The following is a 22,657-nucleotide window of genomic DNA, read 5'->3' as shown; positions in this document are numbered from 1 at the left end:
GAATGCAGTCCTCCTGATTTGATAGTGTGCCATTTTGAAAATGTTACTGTACCCATTCCTTAGCCTCACACAAATTACTTATTCAGACTGTGCACAGTCTCATAGGAAATGTCCTCTGAATTTTAACTATTATTAGTGTTGTTTGTTTATTATGTAGACATTTATTAATCTGTCCCCATTTTTTGTGGCAACCACTTAAAATGGAAGGGTTTTGTTCTGATATGCAAAAACATGTTGTAAGAGAAATATCCTGTAACTACTTTCAAGATGTTAATTTCAACAGAAAAATAAAAGGTTTGCTAAATAGGAAAGGGGGAAAAGTCCTCTAGGGAGAAAAAAAAGTTTTTTTCTTTTATTGGCTTTTTTTTGTTGTTGTTGTTTGGAGGCCTTGCTTTTACAGCAAGGCAGGTGAATTAGCTAAAGGCTGTGGTATATTGCAACTGTGTCAAAAGTCCGTGCAATCAATGCAAAAGGAGGAGAAGTACACATAACTATACTGTTCCTGACCCACGAGGTCAGGACATGTCTGGCCCATGTGCTTAAAACACAGGAAAGAATTGGAGGACAGCAGTGTTGATGCTTACTTAGATATATAGACGTATATATTTAGAAAAACAACAACTGAAATTCAGGCAAACCTTTTGAAGTCAATGCCATTAGATTTCTAGTTTCCACTTCTGTTTTCATGCCAGAATAAAGGGTTAGGACCCAGTAAGAAGTAGGATAAAATAATGTTGCTAGTAGCACCTGTTTTTTTGTTAAGGATTCTTGGAGTCCACCAAGCTCTACAGCCCATTGAGGTGTCCATCAAAGCTCTTAACACCAGAGGAAGCCTGCTTGCCAATAATTTCGGAAGAGAATTCTGTTTCCCTTTCAAAAACTGTGCTTTTAAGCTTCAAAGAAAACACTAGACAGTGTCGGGTAAGAGGAAAGCAGTTATTAGCCAGTAAAAACAAGACAGTGTATTTTCTTACAAAACTTTTACATTCCTGTATTCAGGATTGTCTAGTTCACTTTTGCATATTATCATATAACCATAAGCATAAAATCACTAAGCTTCTTTAAAAAATAAGCTTTAACTAGCCAGAGCTCTGAATGTTAGTATTGCTGCCCAACAGCCCTGTAGGGATCACACTTTGTTTACTCAGATATTGGCCTTTCACCTGTGATGGCCAGGAACCATAAGTTGTTTTCTGAGTTCAGCTTACCTTTTCAGTTCCTTCCAGTCATGCTGTCAGGGTTTTCTTCTATAAAAATCAAACACTGTAAATAATGCAGTAGCACTGAAAGTATTGTACATGTTCATACTTAATTTTAGAGTAGAAAGGTGACATATGAGGCCTGTAAATTGCATTTTATAATTAAATCTTTTAGTTGCTTACTCTATTTCTGTATCACTGAAAATATTTCAATAACACTACAAATTCTTCCTCTTAAAAAAAAAAAAAGTATTAGGTGAAAGACATTCTGAACTGAGTAGGGTACATCATCTCTATAGAAGTGTGGAATCTTTTATTTCCATTCTAGGGATAGCTATGTTTCCCCCTGGTCCCCGTTGTACTTGCAGGATGGAGGAGGGAGAATAAACTAGGGTGCACCCCTCACCAGTTGCTTGGAACCTGTACCAAATGGAATGCAGGGGAATGTGGCTGGATGACAACATTTTACTCCTCTTTTGAACCACTGCTAACAGGAATATTCTCACCCCATTTTTAACAACATTGCTTATAGCTTTAAGAGGTAACTAAAGCTTAGCATAATCCTCTCTTTTCTTCAACATACGGACTTATCTTTCCATTAATGTTTAACTTTTTGTGTCCTTGTAACTGGAGCGTAAGCATTTAACTTGAGCTTGTGGCTTCTTTGTGAACAATGCCTAAAATTTATTGTCTTCTTATACCACTGTATCCTGTTTAAATGTAGTCTCAAGTGTTTATTCCAGTCACAGAGGACTCTCATGCATTAAGAAGCCAGTCTTAAGTTTCTGAGGTTGCAGCGTAGTGTCTTTATTCCTGTACAAGAACTGCATGATACCCGTGCAACCAGTATGCATGGTCTAACTTTAGTCCTGGCATTCCCTAGCTTGTTAGGGTCTTCATTTTGCAACACCAGTTTACTGCTTAAAATCTCCCTCTTTCCTCTAGAAAAAAAGAAAAAAATATTCTGGAAGTTGGAAAAAAATCTGTAATAGCACTAGTCAACATAAAAATATATGTATTACACTGTTCTTTTGAAAACTCAATTCTGTCTGAGACCTAATTAATCTGTGAATATATAAGTAGGGGGTTGATTACAAAGTAATTAAGAGATCACCTTTACTTCTCCTTTCCCAGCTGCTGCCAATCTGTCTAGGTTTAGTCCTGTCCAGAGTCTTCCTTCTTTTTTTCCTCCCTCTCTCTTACACTAACTTTCTTTTCTGCTTTGAAGAGCAATGTTCTTTCTGAAATTGGAGCATGTAATTGCTTATTGTTAAGCCACCTTATAAAAACTATATTGTAGACAGCCAGGTACTATTGGACCTTCTGTGGGCTATCACAGTACTAGTGGATTATCATCAGAAACCTGGGGTCCGTTTGTAGTTGAAGATTGTGCAAATTTTCCTCATACTATTGATTTGTTTTCGTATATTTGGTTCTGTAACTGTTTGCTAGGAGAGATACTTAGACAGTCATTACTAATAATTTTTGCTCCCTAAATGTGTTTGAATCTGAAAAAAATGTTAATTTTCTTTTAGTTTTTGTCTGGGTGAAAATGATTTTGTCATGTTAAAAAATATCTTCTAGTTAATATTTCTTCTGTTTTGGTTTGTTTTTTTTTTTCCCCTATCACAGAAATATCAAGAAACAGCAGAGAAAAACAAGGAAAAAAATTTTATCCTTGAAAAAAGATGGAAGAAATTGACCCTTGAAAATATTTCTCTGAAAAATACTCTAATGCAGGTTCAGAATGAGCATTCATCTCTCCTGGCAGCCTGTGCACTATTGGCAGGTGCCCTGTATCCTCTCTATGGCCGATCATGTGCTATGTCTTTCCAAAGAGACCTTCTCCAGGACCAGGTCAACATTTATGAATTAGTGAACCAGGAGATAAGGACCCTAGTTCATGTTCTCTCTGATGCAGAGGGAAACAATGAAGATGAAGCAAAACTGAAGAAAAGATTCAAAGGCCTGATTCACGTATTCCGAAGAGGTGTGATTGCAGTTTTGGCAGCTAACAGACTTAAAGTTTTAGCCCAGTCTTCTCGTTCCCTCTTCTCCTGGGTAAATGGCTTTAAAGAAGGCATTGGAATTCTGGTTTGTATAGGAGACTCCAAAGGCAAGCGTAATCTGTCAAGTAAGCTAATTGTTTTCTTCTTTGATAAGTGTCATGTCAAATTACATAGCAAATAACAAATAATAATGTAGTTTCTGGATTTGTGCTTTTTGGCTTTCTTTTCCCCTAAAAGGAAACACTTAGTCTGTTAAGTGTTGAGAGAAAAGTTACAACTACATGTGTGAACTTATACTGTTTGATATCCTTGATATTTGCGTTAATGGATTTCAGAGCTAGGTGTTACCGCATGTCCTCTATGATAAATATCTTGTAATGCTCCTAAATGATTGTCTGTCAACATATTTTATGAACAGATACTTCATCTTCTTTTATTATTCACTTTCAATATTTATTTCCTACTAGAAATACAAGAAGTTACTTTCTGATTCAGGTAAAATATTAGTACAGGGTTTCTAAGTTTTTCTTTAGAGATTATGTAGTTTTCCTTTCTGTTACCAGACCAGCTCATGCTTCCCCCTGCAAGGATAAATGGTATTAAAAAATGTTTCCCAAACTAGAAGACTCATCCACTTTTGTGTTTTAATAGTTCTGCAAGCATATTTAATACAGTCTGAAATTATCTTGAAAGAAGAATTAGTTTGTGGCTTATATACTTAGTTTTGGTCAATTTCTGAAAAAGCTGGAGATAGTAGTGTGCCTTATCTTATTGCTAGCTACAATTCTGTTTCACAGGTTGTGAAGAGGAACAAACTCACTGTGGTGAAATACTCAGCTGGTTTACTAGTTCTAGCCTCCTTGCTGCAATAATCAGTTCTGTCACTGAATTACAGGATGTTGTTAACAAAACAGGTAATTTTAAAAATATATTATTGTCATAGAAGATAAAATAATCTGAGTGGTTACATAATTTCTGTTTTTTTATGATGTTATCTAAACTGTTCTGGATCAAATCTCTGGAGAACTGTATTGTTTGGACAGATTAATTTTCTTTAATTGGTGATAAAGATACTTTATCATTTCAGGATATAGAGTCATGGAAACAGAAGGCTTGATGGTGCTTCTAGAAGCCATATAAACAGTTTTGCCTGCTTTGTTGTGAGATAGGAAAAAACCCATCTACACCATGCCAATAGATATTTGGCTCACCTGTTCTTAAAAGTTTCCAAAGAAGCAATATTTACAAGCTTCCTAGTTATCTTGTTCCACACTTCTAATATTTTAGAAGTGTTTTACTGAAGCTCAATGTAATTTATTTCCATAGAGAAAATCTACATAATTTCTGTCTAATCTGTGTAGTTCTTAAGTGCAGGCCCTAAAACTGGCTCATGTTCAACCTGAGACATTACCACTGCTGACTGAAAGGAAATAATTTCCTACTGTGTTTCGCATGATATGAATTTAGAATTTCCAAATCTTGAAAACAGCTGAATTAGGTGGATACTATTTTCATTGGGTTTACTTGCTACCTTGAGGTTCTTGAGAGAGAAATAGAATGCTCTCAACTTACACAATATATCAAAGTCCTTGTTTTATCTCTCTACTTTGTTCCGTCTCTAAGTAGATGCTTAATTAGATTAGTGTCTGGGTTCCCTAATTTTCTCAGTCTCTCCTCATATAGAATTTCAATATTCCTATGGAAAATTGTAGTGCCAGTCTCTGGAAATGTCACATCTAGATTCCCAGCTGTTAACTATCTTCCTTAATTTGTTTACTGTGAGGGCTGATACAAGATCTCAATTGTTTCCACTGCATTGCTGTCATCCTTAGTTCTTTGATACCTGGTAGTTTCAAAGTCCTAATAATTCTGTCACAGAATAGAGGATATTAAAGGAAGGATAATTTATATGAATAAAGGGAAATAGTGGGACAGAGAGATGATGATACATTTCCTGGAAGCATGAACAGCAAACTGGTACCAGAAGTCAGCCATTGAATCAAAAGTGTTTCAGCTCAGTTTCAGGTGCCCTCTTCTTTGATCATCCTGTTTTCAAGAACTTAAATTTACATCCTTACAAAACAAAGTTTGAACTGTGTTTCAGAATATTTACAGGGCTTTTACTGCAAGTGTTCCTGTGTATAAGAGTGTTGAACAGCAAATTTAGAAAGAATCAAGAGGAACTTTACATCAGTATCGATGTGCTGAATTGACTAGTTAGAATACCCTAAACCTCATGATATTTTGCCAGTATTGAAGAATATGAGAATTATGGTGGAATCTTAATTACTTGATGTCTCTGTGCTCAACACAGTTTTGATTTTGAGAATTAGGAAAAGTCATGCTGAGAATATTATGGCCACAGTCAGCTGGTGGTTCTTTCAGACCTTATCTCTATTTTGAGCCGTTTTCACAGAACCTCAAAATTTAACTGCTCATGTATTACTTGGAATTCTGTTGCTCATGAGATAAAAAGTCTCCCAAGAACCTTTGGTTCAAAAATTAGTAATAATTTAAAGTTTGTAATGAAATTTCTAGAAGTATCGAAGTGATAAAGCTCTGAAGGAATATATTTGAAAGAAAGCTTGCACATTTAGGAGATTATTTTATGTTCTGTAAGTCATATTTCAATAGGATTTAACCCTTCAAACTGACTTAAATGATTTTTGAAAATTTTGAAAATGTACATAGGCGATTGGAGAGGCACCTGCTCTCTTCAGAGCTTGAGATAATGGCAGTTCCCAATTAGCCTGCACATCACAGGAGTGAGTAGGCACAAGGTCCTATCTGGTTCTACAGTAGGGAATTGTTTGGTTTCAAAAAAATTTTAAAGATGAGTAGGTTCTGAGAAACGATTTGAGGCAGTTGAAAGAAACCAAATCCAGATTACTCAGATAACACTGGAAATTTTGGGCTGGTGCGCTCTGGTGATTTGAGGCATGTTTCTTGAGCTTCTAACTTTTTTAAAAGTATTTTTGGTTTAACACACATGATAGTTTCCCTTCATGCTGTCCATTAGGTTGTCCATGTTGTGGAACTGTATCTCCATGTAATTTGAATACATGTTCATTAAAGTGTTGGGATTTTTTGTTTTGTTTTGGTTTTTTTTAAGGTTAGTTTTTAGATTTGTTTGAGCAGAATCTGTACTGTAATAAACCACAGAAAGTAAAGGTCAAGCTTTTTGAATACAAATATCATCAACTGTTACACACACAAATCTTTTGAAGCTTAGCATGAAAATTTTAGTCTTGTGGAGTACTACTAAGTTCATCCTGCTGACTGTTCTATTTCACCAAAACAGAGTAAACAAGAATTCTTTCTTCATCTGTCAGTGAATCAAGATTCGTCACTTTTCATTGTCTTTTTATTTATTTAATGTAAGAATTAATTGCTATTTGTAGTATACCTGCATTTGTGTTAATAATTTCTTATACACATCAAAATGAACATAATTTAATGCTTTTATTGTAATTCCTTGATCCTTTGTGGGCAGGTACTTAAAATATGTGTACTTAAACCATATATTCTCTTCCCACGGATTATAGATACAGTTCCTTGTGGAACTGCATTATATTCTCATGTCACCTTTTAAAGCAATCAGTAACTTGCATCAACATATTTCTGTGTATTTACTCCAAACTGTTGTTTGTAAAACAAACAAACAAAAAAGATATATGATGATTTGCTTTTTTAATTCCCCATCCCAAGAAAGTGCCTTAAGTTGTGGAAGCTGAGCCATACTGAGTAACAGGAATCCTGGTTAGGAAGTGGAATGATTGTTTCAAAATGCTACAACACAGTTGCCTGAACTATTGTCACTAATTTATTTTTATTACAGTTAAGCTAGAGGTTCTAGACATAGGGAAAGGAGCTGCCATCTTAGGTACTGCATGGATGGAGAAATACTGTGATATCTGGCAGGCAAACTATCTTGTATAAAATGAGGTACCAGGTAGAAGTACTAGGAAAAATGAAAGAACAGTAGCTCATTCACAGTATCCTGGTTTTGATATTTACCAGAAATCACAGCAAAGGAGAGGTTTTTTAAAAAAAGTTCTTGTGTCAGTGTACATGTAAGGTAGTACAAATGTTCTAGTTTTAGTTTTAGGTTAATCTAACCTGGCACTCAACCTAGCAAATGCATCATGACTGGAGAAAAGACATGGTTTTTGAAACTGAAAGACAGGTAGGACATGATAATCTGTGATAAAAGTTAAAATGATTAAGATAGTTTATCTTTTATGTGATCAGTAACAGAGAACCAACTTACAGAAAAGAGAGGATCCTTGGCCAAAGTAGGCGGAGCATTACAATAGCAGTTTGTTATGGATATGAGAATAATTTTTTTTTTTTTTAATTTCAAAGGATGTTTTGTTAGTTGGCTGGGGAGGGACTTTATTCAAGGGCACATAGTGATAGAACAAGGGGAAATGGCTTTAAACTGGAAGAAGGGAGATTTAGATGAGACATTAGGAAGAAGTTCTTTACTGTGAGGGTGGTCAGACACTGGAACAGGTTGCCCAGAGAAGCTGTGGATGCCCCCTCCCTGGAAGTGTTTAAGGCCAGATTGGATGAGGCTTTGAGCAACCTGATCTAGTGGAAGGTGTCCCTGCTGGTGGCAGGGGGGGTGGGACTAGATGATCTTTTTGGAACTAGATGATCTTTGTGGTCCCTTCCAACCCAAACCATTCTATGATTCCTACGCTTCTATGAAGTGCAAGATAAAAATGCTGGATAATGTTTTTAGCTTTAAAGATGGATAGAAAGATAATATCTTAGACCTGAAGAAAAGACAGGTTTACTACTAGCTGGGGTTATGGAGAGCATGTACTCAAAAATGGTACTCCAGTTAAGCACTGGAATCATTGGAATGGTGGTGTTTTGAAACCAAGCAGGACAATGGATCTGAAAAAAGAATATTTGACTTTATCATGTGCTGCTTTATTTTTTGTTTGCTTACAGATATATTCAACCTCATATGTGTAAATGATAAATTCTTTATTATGAGAATTGTAATCTAAAAATATCAATAATCATGTTTTGTTTGCTTTGAACCTTTGGCTTTATCCTTGCAATGAATAAAAAGAAATTCTTAAAAAAACTATGTTTTTTTTTTCTATTTATACTCTTAAGTAAATATTTTAATTCACTGCAGCAACAGGAGATCTCCTGTACTGCTGAATGTAAATAAGCTCTTCCATGCTTGTCATCTTACACTGATAGTATCATAAGACAAGTAATGACAGATTAAGACCTGCCTAGCAGAGGGAAAACTAAATTACAAGACTTTTATTAAGGCATAAATAAACCTATTAACTGTTATCTGGAATACCAATTAGTGGAAGGAGCACTGACAATTTTATTTATCAACATTAAACACAATTATTAATTACAAACCTGACGAATCTAGCAGTAAGCAGGACATGTTGGGTGTGCTGGGGCCTTAAGTCCATTATATGAGAAGGATGATTACCGAAATCCTGTGGGGAAATAAGTAATTGTAGCTGTAAAATTTTAATTGCCTTGGAATAAGGTAAATTATATTCTCTTGTCTCAGAATATAAATAGTATGGCATTAAGGTACCAAGCCTCACTAATTTTGAACAGCAAATGATTTAGACATCTATAGAGGGGAGGGAAGAGGAGTCAGGAAACCCTGAGAAATCTGCATTGTAAATATTGCGATAAAGTGATTTACCGTGTGCTATCACATCTGACATAACTTGACCTGTTTTGCATTTGCTTGCAGCCATCTTACATGTTTTGTGAATTACAAAATTAGAACACCTAAGAAAGACTTAAAGTATTAGAGAAGAACATAAAAACAACTGGAAAATTACTCTTTAACAAACAAATCCTATTCTTCAGAATACTATCCTACCCTTCCATCTGAAGATTGATAGGAGTAGGGTGTTCATTGCTAAATACAGAATTTGTCCTGAAGTCTCTCTGAGATAATCCTGTGAGCTCAATCTTCCACTCTTTAATGGAAATTTCCTGCTGAGTATTTTGAGATGCTGTTTGTTGTTGTTGTTGTTGTCACTGGAAAAATCCTGAAACTAGTAACCTATTATTTGGTTTATTTTTTGTCATTGTTTCTTAAAGATCCAAAGCCCTGGCTTTCTGGACACTTACTTGTAAGTGCAGCCAGGAACTCCTTCTCAAAACTTATGGACAAGCTGAATGTAATAATGGAGACTGTTCCAATGGACAGCAGCAGGAGGATTACTTACCTGGAGAAAGATTCCTTGGTACAGAGGCTAGCTCATGGACTTCATAAAATAAATATCCAGGCCCTGGAAGCTGGATTGTGTGACAGACTACCCGTTATGGTATGCGTATTTAGAGTGCTACTTCCTGTAAAGAACAGATTCACAACTGTCTTGATAGTATCATTAATTTTGTTTCAGATTATGAGTCCGTTACGTTGAAAACAACTATATAGAAGATCAGAAGTTGATTTGCAACACCCAAAAGCAGTAGAGCATGAATAGGTCTTTTATTGTTGAAAGTTTTAGGAAGAGATTTGATGTGTCCAAGAAAAATATTTTTTAAAGTTCTATTTGCTTTATAAGAACAAACCTGCTTTTGTCTTTAAATGTTACGGGGTTTTTTTCCTGTTGCTTACTGTTCTGTCTTTCAGTAAAGATAACCTTCTTCCCTGTAACCAAAATGAAATTATAAACTTTCTCACATAATCTGTCTTTTATTGTGAGACTTACATGAAAACGGGTACTTAGTTGAAAACAGAATTTTCAGTAACCTCAACAGCAGGTGAAACAGGTTCACATTTTTGCACTTGTGTGTGTCTTTTAGAGAAGAGGGACAAAATGACAGTTTTGTGTAATTTGCTTGGATATTAAATGTGATTGATTTTATTGCTATAATAGCACATTAATTTGTTTTTGTTTACTAACAGAAAAGCATAGCATCCTTGCAGAAGCAAATATTTGAATTTACACAAAGACTTCATACAGCTGAGGTGGAACGCCACTCACTGCGCCTAAAACTTTCAGAATTCAAATGGAATTTCAGTGAGATGAAAAAAGTAGCTGCCAAAGCCCACAGCCTGCAAGAGCAGTTTAATATGTTTAAGCAATCTGTAAGTATATTTGATTTAGAGGAGACTGCTTACAAGAGATCCTCCTTTTTACACATTTTTTAATTTGTGTTCTTTTGAAAAACAAAAATAAAATCAATCTGCTATTAACAGAATTTTCCAGAAAAATTACCTTGTACACATCACTAAACTATAAGTCAGATGTATTTAGAAGTATCTCCTTTCCACAGGGGTTTCTCTTTGATTTGTAGAATGAGGTATTTTGTGTAAATTACATCTTTGGTCTTCAGCAACCCAGATTTTCTTCCATGTGTTGAAAATGTTGGTATGATTTATATATCCTAAAAGGATTTACAGATTTCACTTCAACAGTTAAATGAGCTGGAATGAGGGTATACAATGAGTATGTTCATAATAAGTTCCTAAAGCCTAAATGTAGTATTTTAAACTCTCTGTGGATATTGCTGAATACTATGATAGACAGTTTACTCTATCCTTGAGTATGGGTTATATCCTGAGTGTAAATTTTAGTGTGGCTGTTTCCTTGAAGGAATAAGTTTATGGCAAGGAGAAAAAAAGCTCTCTTCTACATTCTCAGTAGCACATACGCACCAAATTCCTCTGACCCTTTGCTGTCACGGATCGATTTACTTAAACAGTATGGGTTCACTAACCTGTAAATAGCACTGTCTGGCTGGAATGAGAAGAGACAACAAAAAGGTTCCTTAACCACTTGAAACCACAGTAAAGTGAGTTATGGACACAATGTTTGAGGCATTGATGCCATTTTGTGGTCTGTCAGTTTGTTCCCTGTCATACTGATGGAACTGTGCCTCTGGTCCTTAATGGAGGTGAGGAAACTTGTCTTGCTTTAGCATACTGGAGGTTCACTGGGCACCTTTCCTTCTAGGCTGATTTTCTGTAAGTTGCATTTGGAATTGAGCTACGTGAGAAAGTGAATGGATAAGGATTCTTATACGTACTTTACAGGTGCACAGTATAACTGAAGTCGTGTCCCAGAATAAGCCACTTTTTCTGTAGCTGTGCCCAGTGTTGATCCTGAGGCCGAGTTGGTAGACCTGTCAGTGTGTCCCAATCAGAACACTTTGGAGCAGAGAATATTTAATAGATGGTTTCACATACATTTCCTTCTTGTTCCTAGCTGGTAAAAAGGGGTTTTTTGGGCTCAAATGTAAAAGGTTATATCTGATCATCTTCAGTTTTGTTCTTAGTGGGTCTTATTCTCTTACAGTTCTGTGACAGTTAGATGAAATTGTCACATTTTAGATTGTTGTTCAAATGTAGATGACGATCTTCCTTGAACATTTTGGGGAGGAGAGAAAGAGTCTAGGAAGGTGTTTACAAGGGTTAATAAGATATGCACTGAAATGTGGGACATTGATCTGCATATTTCCTTCTAAATATTGATTCATTACAACCTCAGGTGCTAATTTGAATAGAATAATGAATGTGTACTGTTTACAGTACCCTAAGTGCTTTTTTGAAAAAATACAGTGAATGAAATTGTCTGCTGTTTTATTGTTTGGAAATCCATCTTCATGTTAAAAACCTTAAATAGTCATCTTTAGCATGCTTTTGGTTTAGAATTTGGTATGTTTGCTAGTAGAATTCTGAAAGTCAAACATGTAAACAAATGAATACAGTTACACAATCAAACACAATGTATTTCCCTTATCAGAAATTGATCACCCATGAGAGGTTTGAAAGTGCATGTGAAGAATTAAATAATGCATTACATCGGGAGCATCAGGCACAAGTGCTTTTGAATGAACAAGCACAACAGCTACAGGAGTTAAGTAATAAACTAGAACTGCATTCCAGTGAAGAAGCAGATAAAAACCAAGTCTTATGTGAAACTGTAAAGGTAAGATTATCCTTCTGAAATAGGCACCAGAAATTTACCTCTTAGTGAATGAGACAAATCTTGCAGTTCTTGTGCAAATAAAATTATAGGAGTAAAGGCACACATACTACTCAGTCCATTGGAATTTTAGGGTACTCAGAAAAGTCTTTCAAGATGAAGCTTCAAGGTATAACTTCCCTTTTCTGTTTTGGAACTGAGGAGCTGTGTACACCAATATCCGTAATCTTTGAAGTGTCTGGATTTTATGTGATACATAAGAGACAGCAGTTCTCGCTATCATTAAGGGTTTGCAGACTATTGGAAAAATGAAGGAAGAAATATGGGAATCCTTTGGTTTTTGACAGAGATCATAAGAATATTTTAAAGCCTGGATTAACTCTTACTGAATATAATCTTAGGGTAGAGAATGTATTTGTCAGTTCGGAATACGCTAAGTGAGAGTAGAGAAAGATCCCTTTTCATCAGGATTTAGGGTTTTTTCCAGACATAATGAATAATGAGGAAAATATGTTATCAGAATCTGTGATAGCAAATGAAACAGCAGAGAATAATAAGCTTGAAACCAGGTGGATATCTAACATAGGAAGAGAAGAAACCTTCTGATGGCAGACCAGTAATGTGTGGTGACCTGAGCTCTTCAGCTTTTATTTATTTTTTATTTAAAGCAAGCTTTGCTGCTTGTGTCTGCTTTTCAGCCCTACTGCCGTCTTTCCACCTCCCAGAATTCTTCTGTGAATTGAGTTGAGCAAAAGAGACTGTTTCGCTGGTATTTTGAGAAATAGAAGCACTTGTGATTTTGAGGAAGATTTAGGGAAGAAGTGGTAAGAAATATCAAGAGACAGGAGGAGGAGTGAAAAGATTCAAGCTGCAAAACCTAGTAGAAATGTCAGAAACCATTGTTTGAAAATACAACTGTGAAAATGGATGTCAAGGAGGATGATTTGCAGCAGAGTTGACATTTGAAGTGATGTACTGTGGAGGAAGCTGGAGGATGCTGTTAAATTTATTAAGGAGTGTTTTTATTAACAGTGTCATTTACTAAAAATGCCATACCTCATTGAGGGTGAAAGACAGTGACGTTTCCAATTTACCTGTTGATTTTTGTTTTTCTTTCCCTCTCAGTCCCCTAACTTTGGGTACTTCATTTCAATGTAAAAATAAACTTGTCTAATGTTTAAGTCAGGTTGCTTGTTAATACTATTGCTTTCTTGTTTCAGATACAACTGCAGTATATATAAGCAATTAGACTTGTGTTTTATTTCTTTGGGAAATAACTTGATTCAAGGTTTTTGGATGGATATTAAGATCATAAAAAAGGGAATAGAAGACGTTATTTGAAGTCTTCATTAGGGTCTACTCTTGTTACATTAATGTATGGTATTTCACCATGTTTTTTCTTTATATGTAAAACATACCTTTGTATTTGTTCAGAAGAAATGAAACAAAAAGTCAGTTGTAGGCATTTAAAATATAGGGTGGGGTTTTAAACAAATCTGTTACATGGATTATTGGATACGGAATTAGATTTCACAGCTTCTGGTTTTTATTAATTAAAGGCTAAATACAATTTTTGTGAGACAACAGTGATCCTAAAATGCATCCTAATTCTGCAACTCTCTAGCAGTTGTATTTTGCTGGAATAATTTGATTTAATGTAAAGTGCTTAATTGTATCTGAAAGCTGTAAAGATACAATGCAATTTAATAATATAACTGTTGTGATATGACAGAGGCTAAGAAAGCTGCCAAAATAAGCCTTAGAGCTGAAATTTACCACTTACAGTTAAACTTAATCCTTTCCATAGAGGAGTTCTGAACCAAATTTAAGTTGTGGAGTTGTTGCCATGTGCTGTCCCTAAACTTCTGTTTAAATACCAGAAAGCTGATTGATGTCTCTTAATTCCTTCATGATGTTTACTACAATAGCACAAAATTGTGCTGTGGTGGTAACAGCCTGTATGTGTCTAGAAGTCTTTCATAAGCTTTTTTTCTCCCACAGTTTACCACAGTCCCACTTTATTCATGGCTTTATTCATGACTGGCAGAAGTGGTCTCTGCCTTTGCCCTGGCATTCTAACTGGCAGACTTTTTTTTCTTGGGTAAATGGTTTTTGTGGCTTAAAATGTAGGGTGTGGGGTTGGTTTTTTTGTTTGTTTGTTTGTTTTTGTAGCTCTTGTTTTGCAGTACAGTGAAGCATTCTTATCTCTGTAATAATCCACCCTGTCCTTATAAAACAGTAGTCTTACAATTGCATAAGCTTTTAAACTCTTAAATAGTACAGAAGTATGAAAAAAAACAAAACCCTGTCGCACTAAAAAAATATAAGAGAAAAAATATGCCTCCATCGTAATCTTAAGATACAAAATAATCTACTGGTCTAGACTCAGTATATATAAAAAGTTGGAGAATGTGGTGGTGTAAAAGTTATTTCAGATGGAGTGGAGTGTCATGGAGTAAAAAAAAAAAATTGCTTTGAATTCTTTATTAATAGTTTTTAAACAGGTAAGAAAGGGAGAAATAAAATATTAGTTACTTTTACTTTTGATAGCTTATTTTTAAACTTACTCACATTTCAACAGCAATCAGTAAGGAGATATTTTGGTATTCACGTACTTTCATAACGTAGGCTTAGTAAAGGAGTAATACTTAATTTCTTAGCTTTATCGGTTCAGATTTTAATCCGGTATATTTTTATCTTCTTAATGGCATATACCACAGAGACATCCAGAGTAGCCAATTACATCCAAGGTCAGTTGGAACTAAGCAACTCTTTTACACCACTTTTTTGATTAGATGAGGTAAATCAGTAGCTCTGATTCTTCTGTCTTTGAAGAGAAACTTTTACACAAATGATAAACAGGCATCTATTCCAGACATAATTTTTATTTCTTACACAGGCATATCTTAATTCCAATAAAATACTTTTTCTTCCTATTGACAGGCACTATGTGTATATTTACTTCCTTTTAGGTATGTTAGTGCCTGTAATTAAAAAAAAATCTTTTTAGGGTTTGATTTATGGACCATGTCCTATAAATTGTTAATTAATAACTCTGTGTGCATTTCAAGTACAATATATGTTAAATCAAGTTGTTACTGATCTGCCTCAAAGTAGTCTCAATACATGGTTTAGGAGAAGATACCCTAAATTCTGGGTTTATTTACTGAGTTTAGTGAAGCTACCACTGATTTATGACAGTGTAAGTGAGAAAAGAATCTCATCCAAGTGTTTTGATAACACTCACAGAAAAGTATTTTCTCATGGGAAGGTTTGGAGTGCTTATTTTCAATAACTATTTCATTTAAATCTTTATATGCATATTCTGTATTCAAAAAGTGTAGTATCCTTTGATAAACAGACACATCAGAATTTATTAGATTCTGATGGAGATTGGGATTTCTAGGTTTGGTAGAAGTGGATGTTTTCCCTGAGCAGACTCTTTGTTCTTGGTGTGGATTTCAGGTGAAGGTGGTACACAACTTACTGCTTTTTGTTACTTTTCTTCTTCATAAATTTATAGCCCCATATTTTCCCTGAAATATAATTTCAATTATTTTTACAATTTCTTTTATTAATACCATTGCACATATTTTGCAAGTCAGTTTTATAGATGGCTGTTTCCATCTTTTATTAATACCATTGCACATATTTTGCAGTTTTATAGATGGCTGTTTCCGTAAGTGGTGCAGTATTATAACATACAGAAAGGTTAAAAGACCTCACTCATGAGGAAGACCAAGTGATTTTCATGCTTCTCAAATAGAACAGCAAAGATTAAAGTCAGTGTAAGAACAGAAATAGGTTTTGAATTTATTTGTTTTTTAACTCTCTGACATCTTAAGTTGTAAAGACTGTTAGCATTTGAGTGCACTGAAGGGTACTGGTGATTCCCATAAACTTTTTTGTCACTTTATCAAGAAATGGCATTTCTTGTGCATTGCCTGGTTAAATTAAAGGCTGTTCTTCAAAGAAAGCAGTATAGCTGATTACCATTAGCATCCAACTTAGTAGAGAATTAGTATTAATCAAGTTTAGCATGTTAAAGAGAAGCAAGTCCCCTCTGAATAAGTTAGAAACTAAAATTCATAATTCATTAATTAAATGTTGGGTTTTTTTTTAGTTTCTCTACTCTATGTTCTGAACACCTAAATAATTTATAAAGTAGGTAGCATTGCCATCTGCCCTATTCTTAATCAAAAGAGGTCATATATTTTCTTCCTACAATAAATTAAGGGTTAAACAGTTTTGTCATGTATTTAATTTTGTATTAACATTGTTTGTTAAATAAGTAAGCCTGCTCATTCTTCTTCTGTGTTACATAACTTCACTATTGATACCTTCTAAGTTAGTTTTCAAAGAGTAAAGATCAACTCAAGACTTGCCCTGGAACTGTTCCTTCATGCTTTCTTGATTAAAGATTGCAATGTATTGTACATGGCATTTAGGAATATGGGAAGGAGTAGTCTTTCCAGGCTTCCTTCTAGCAGCTGCTATCTTTATATAATAGAAGAGACACATAGAGAACATTCTGCTGTGGGCTGAACCTGAGAGCTTCTCTTCACAGAAGGAAAGAGAAGATGACCAGGATGAAGTCTGCAGTCTGCTACTCTAATCTGCACTTCAGATATCTAAACTTTAACTTCACCTTAAATTTCTCTCTTCCATGTTTAGTCCATGAAGGTAGTTTGTTTTATTGTCTCACTGCCTACTTGATTTTCTTATTTTTTAAAATCACAAACTTCTCCATTCACCCTTCTCTTGGAGATAAATAATTTTACTCTATTTAACACTTTGAAACCAGCTCTGTATGTTGTGGTGCATACCTCTGCTTACTTTTTTTCTCTTGTTAGCCTCTAAGATTCAGGGTCCAAGGGTAGCCCTGTTTTTTTTTTCCACTTTTGAGATCACCTCATTAGGAATATTGATCCCTGTGTTTCCTCGCTGAACTAACTTATTTCCAGCCAGGTATGTCTGTGTATTTCCAATGTCTGTGTATTTCCTTTGTTCTGTGTCTAGAATATTCATCAGTATCAGCGTGAGTAGTCTGGAGGGTCTGAGGTCAGTACATGGCCCTTAGAAAAGTATTGTATTTGCTCCATAGTGATCATCAATGAAGCAACCAGGCAACAAGCAACCAAGTTGTTGAAGGTCTGCCTTAACTTTTCTGAGTCAGGCTTTCTGGAAGATATGTAAATAATGAGCAGAATAGGAAAAATAATAAAGTAATAAAATTTAGGGTTATGAATTAATTATGTGTTTAACATGAAGTTCAATACAATTCAACGTAGTCTGATTTCAGCAGTCATTTTACTAATCATGCACTTAAGTGCCCTTCTCGTAGTTTGCAGAGGAAGACAAGTAACCAAGACAGGTAGAATTGAGCCCAAGAATAATGAAACTAATGTGGAAACAAGAGTCAATTATTAGGACTGCAGGTTGCTGCTCAACAGATGGCTGAGATCCTGGGTTTTTGATCTAATATATTAGTGGCTGGCACACAGTGCAATCTAGAATGCTTTAGTTATATTTTTACAATGCAGTAATGTTAACTATTTCAGATAATACTTTTTATTGAGTCTGTTTGCTGCAGTTTGCTATTAAAACAAGAACGAAGTTCTGACATTATCTCAAAGATTAAATAAAGGAAAACGAAAACTTTAACAAAGTAACTGCATGAACCAGAGCATATAGTCTTTCAAAAGTAAGTTCCAGTATTTTCTGGGTATTCCATTTTTAGGAACTATTTGCCTCCCTTAGAGGGAGGGGAGAATAAATGGAACAGTATTAGGATATAAAAGCTTAATGGTATTATTACTACATTGTAATTATACTAATAAACACCTCTGTCCATGACCTTGGAATTTATAGTGCAATGAGAAAGATTTATTGATGTGTAATTTGGAAGAAAAATTAGATTATTATGTAATTATAGTGTGTGGTTATTAAACATATGTACTTACATACCCTTTATCCCTGTAATTTCAAGACCTTCAACTATGTCTCCGTTTTCACTCAAAAATACAGAAAGGCTTCTTGGCAAATCCGGTGCCTGGGAGATCTTTGTTGTATTATTGGGTCAATTACAAAGGAAATTTGTTACTTTGAGATGTGCAGAGGGGATCGCTAGATCTTTAAAACAGCGTGTGATGTTTTTAAAGAAATGTTCTAAACCCTGTTTTTCCTAGTAGATTAGATATCAATGCGTAGGACTTTCTGCCATACAGGTTCTTGATATACAAGTCCTTTATATATAGATTTGATTCTCACTGCTGTTTATCTAGTATATCTCTAGCGTCCCATCATTTTTTTGCCTTAGTCAGGTTTTCCCATGATCTATCTCCCTTTCTGTTTGTGTGAAGCTAGTTCTGTAAAGATCTTTATATCTTCTTGTGAAACCATAAGTAACTAACTCTCAGATACCTATTGGAATATAATTAAGCTGTTGGAATATAATTATGTATCTAACTGGCATAAGGCTAAAGCAAAAAATGCATTCCTTTGCACTTCAGTCCCCTTTCTTGGCTACATACAATGACAGCAGGCATGCCTATCTTTCATGTAATTTGGTTTTTGAATTTAATTTGGCACTCTATTTTCATTAGGTATTAGGTGATTTTCAAGGGCAAGTTTTTCCAAAATTTGTACCATTTTTCAGCTTCCAAAATTTATAGCTATGCTATCTTCTTTTAATCATGAATAGCATGGAAGTTCTTTGAAATTGTAGCAGGGTGACGAACTCAAAACATAAATTATTTTATTATGTTGCCTAAATTTTTGTATTTATTTTTTCAGTACGTATTTATGAAAAACCCACTGGGGTTCTTGTTGCTGCATTAATCTTTTTATTGTCTCAGTTAGAACAACTTAAAAAATTTTTTTAAACTTTCTAGGTAAAGTAGACCCACCTTAATTGTTTGTTGTTTGGTGGGGTTTTTTTGTCTGTGGACTATACAATAAGTAACTAAGTGATTAAAAAATTACTCATTTAAGATTCTCGATTCTAAGTAACAGTCCCAAGATTTTATTTTTAAATAGTACTTTGCTGTTGTACAACAAAATTTCTCAGGTGTGAGAATGAAGAAATAAGTGTTCTTAAAAACAAAAAAGTTAATGATAATTTACTGAAATAATTGGTTGTGGGGTATCACCCAATGTGTTTGATAATAAAGCATATTTATTACTGTTTTTTCTCTAGGTGAGTGAAGCAGGTAATTTCCCAAGTTTTGTGCTGTCATGTTGCCATTTTGTCTTACACTTACGAAACATACCACAAGTGAAAAATATGAATAATAATTCAATTTAACAGTTGCAGTGATTTATTGCTGTCAGTGTTTATCATGTCTGCTTCAGGATCTGTTGTGCCATGCTCAGAAAAATGTGTTCCTCGGGTTTGTGCTCTCAGTTGGCACTTGGTATGACACAAAGCATATCTGGAGGGAAGGGAGACACCCAGTCAGTATGCCTTCATAGCACTTTGATCTCCTTGCTGAATACTGGGATATAATATATCTTGGATGCTTTTTCAATAGAATGATTTAGAAATTGCTTTTTATATTAGTTAAATTTTGTTTTACTATCTATCTATTTACTATCTATTATTTCTATCTATTCTTTCTGCTAAGAAGACTACTCTTTTTTTAGTGAAGGGAGGAGTAGGAGTGACGTGTATAAAAGAATAGACCTTTTAGTATGGTATTTATCATTTATCCTACCTTTTGGTAGATATTTATCAATTCATTCTTATTTTACTGAGGTTTAAAGAGTAAAAGGGATAAAGAGAACCATGTATGTGTGCTTTCCCCCTGTAGATACTTCATGCATCAGGATGTGGCTGGCATAATATTAAAATGAAACATGCTTACACTAAACAACATTTGGGGCTGTCTGTGGAAACACATATGCCTGAATACAGAACCTGCGGTTTTGTTAGAACTCTTCTGCAGAAGAACACTGTGTTTGAATGTAAACTGTATAAAGCGATAAATGTACCAAAGCTCACGTTAATGTCACGTTAAAAAAAGACTTGCCCAATTCATTAATTAAAGAAAACGGAAAAGCAGGATCAAAACTTCAGGTGGCATAAGCTGACATACTTGTCATTGTCCATAACTGCTTAATGTGGTGGCTTACAGAAATGTGCTCGTGTCTGGTGGAGTTGTGCAGCTGCCCCTTCCAAGAAACTGCTGCAGAATGACCTGCAGCACTAAACCAACTTTACTGGGACTGCCAGGATATTGAGGTCATGGAAAGTATATTTTCTTACTCAAAACTAAACCCTAAGTTCTGTATAGAAAATCTCTTGAAACTACTGTAAAGACTCTTAGCGTTCCCATTTTTTGAATCAGTGTCTGAAGACATATAGCCAGTGTACTGTAATTTCTTAAATTTCAATCTGAAGCAGAATCCTGTGTGATTTAACCCATCCCTGATGACTTTTTAGTGTGTGTCCAGGTTCCCACTAACTTCAAATTGTATGCCTTTTAAAATAAACAGTGGGAATTAAACTGTGGTTATTTAATTTGTAGGTAACATTTCATTGTCATTGTTAATTATTTTATTGTTATTATTTCTCCTTCTTCCTGAATTATCTTAACTAATTGTTACTATTTAGAAATATTCCAAACAAACTGAGTGATGCAGATCCAACAGAATAATACTTTTTGAGAACTTAAAATAGTCTGTTCCTGGGCTTAGAAATGTCACTGGTAATGCAAGATCATCAAGACCAGTAGGATGTGATCAGAGACAGATGGTTTGAGCCCAGTTCGCATATAATGAAATGCAAGACACTGATGCAATATGTTGTGTCGTCATAGATATCCAGCGAAATATTTCTGTGTATATACTTTTAAATCATAGTAAAGTCTAAGTGTTCTTTTGGTGTTGTACGGTGTGTGCTACTGTGCACAATTAGATAATGTATAGCAAAATTAAGCAAAGGTATTGCAGATGCTTGTGCGTAGGAGAGAGCACTCTTACAGTGCAGCATCAGTTTCCCTGTAAAGTTACATGCCTCACTTACATACAGGTACGTGAGAGAGTTATTAGAAGTCCTTTTTTGCAGTACCAAGTGTAAACTACCTTTCTGAAATCTTGGAACTGTAACAACTGTAAGATTGGGGATCTACCAGGGTAAAAACGGTAACAGTGGAAAAAAAAAGATTATTTCTTTTGTGTGACACTAAAGTGATTTAAAGGCATGCCACTACCAAAGCACAGAAAAGCTGCTGGTCCTGCAGGGCTGGATCTTGTCTAGTCTGCAGTTGCACACGGTTATGTATTGTGGTGGGAGAGGAATTTACTGTTCCAGGGAGAAAAAAGAAACATCAGTCCTGAGGTAGCATGTCAGAGGTGAAGGAGTGAATGATCATGTACTCATGCCACCATGCATGTGATTCCAAAAATTTATTTTCACTTAACATCAAGGATTTTTCTAATACACTTAAAACTCACAGTGATAAAGCTTTAGTTTTTCTAAAATTGTCTTTGTTCCATTAAGGTGGTATAATCCTTCTCTGCAGCTTTCCAGTAATACTAACATAATTCACTTAGCTCAGAAGATGATAAAAATTTCTAGATTATCATGTGCATAAATTTTATTACATACTTTAACATTTTCCAAAACATTGTTTAAAAGTGGGGCTTAATTATTATCTCTGATAGGATTAGTGTATGTCTGGAAGGCCCAGTGCAGTGCATCTTGCTATTCAAAAGGGTGTCCCTCACCTTTTTCAACTTCAGTTTGTCTTCAAATGCAGCAGTGTACGTAGCTAACACATTTTAACACTGATGCTTTTGTTTACCAATACTAAAAGTCCATGAGGATCTAGCCTATATGGACAGTTTACTTCATATAAAAATTGTCAAAGTTTGGTTTAGTTTTACTTACTTTGAAGGTGAGTGACATGTGAACATAGGAGGTCTCTTCAGGAAAAAGTGTTATTGTATGGAATTATTCAGGAATAGCTGTTATTTGTAAATTAATAAGCTCTTTTAATTTACGATAACTTTAAAGCATACACAGGTCAGTGACTTCATAAAGCATTTTCAGTCATCCTTTGCTAAATATTTTGAGCTAATGCAATTGAAAAATGCATTCCTTTCTTGTTGGTCAGAATCGATTTTTCTCTTGAGAAATAGGTTTGCGTTGTAACACAGTGATATTAAATCTAGCTTTAAGTCTTTGAGGCACTGTAATCCAGCCTGAACCACTACAAGTAAAATGCTTGTGGTACTACTTAAACCTGCTTGGATGTCTGAGAGCTGTGCTTCAGTCAATAAATGGCCTGTTGTCTAAACATACATAGGTAATGCAGCTTGCTTTCATGGTGTGAGTGCCTGCAATTTCAAATTACTTCTGTAAGAAAATTGTCTTGCAAGATGAAAACATATGCATTTCCCCATCCGATCCATTGAGTGACTCTCGAATAAATTTTTATTGAAACGCTTCTGAACATTTGAGTGAGTCAGGACCCTGAACTTCAGGAGAGCAAATTTCTAGCTA

The 22,657-nt window shown here is 34.9% G+C and overlaps 1 protein-coding gene across 1 annotated transcript in view; it reads left to right on the top strand.

The window, feature by feature from the left end:
• CCDC171 (coiled-coil domain containing 171) overlaps positions 1–12,171 on the top strand; it is a gene marked incomplete at its 5' end in the record, with an annotated part of 38,212 nt that extends 26,041 nt beyond the window's left edge. The window contains 5 exons of the mRNA XM_010178465.2: positions 2,832–3,333; positions 4,006–4,122; positions 9,314–9,540; positions 10,128–10,310; positions 11,968–12,171. Of these exons, the coding sequence (XP_010176767.2) occupies positions 2,832–3,333; positions 4,006–4,122; positions 9,314–9,540; positions 10,128–10,310; positions 11,968–12,171 (1,233 nt within the window). The remainder of the gene's footprint in view (positions 1–2,831; positions 3,334–4,005; positions 4,123–9,313; positions 9,541–10,127; positions 10,311–11,967) is intronic.
• Between the last annotated feature and the right edge of the window lie 10,486 nt (positions 12,172–22,657).

Source organism: Antrostomus carolinensis, unplaced genomic scaffold (genome assembly GCF_000700745.2).
Source record: "Antrostomus carolinensis isolate BGI_N321 unplaced genomic scaffold, ASM70074v2 scaffold43281, whole genome shotgun sequence".
In the NCBI taxonomy this organism is placed as follows: domain Eukaryota; kingdom Metazoa; phylum Chordata; class Aves; order Caprimulgiformes; family Caprimulgidae; genus Antrostomus; species Antrostomus carolinensis.
The sequence above is the reverse complement of the archived record's forward strand: the minus strand, read 5'-3'. Positions and strand labels throughout refer to the sequence as shown.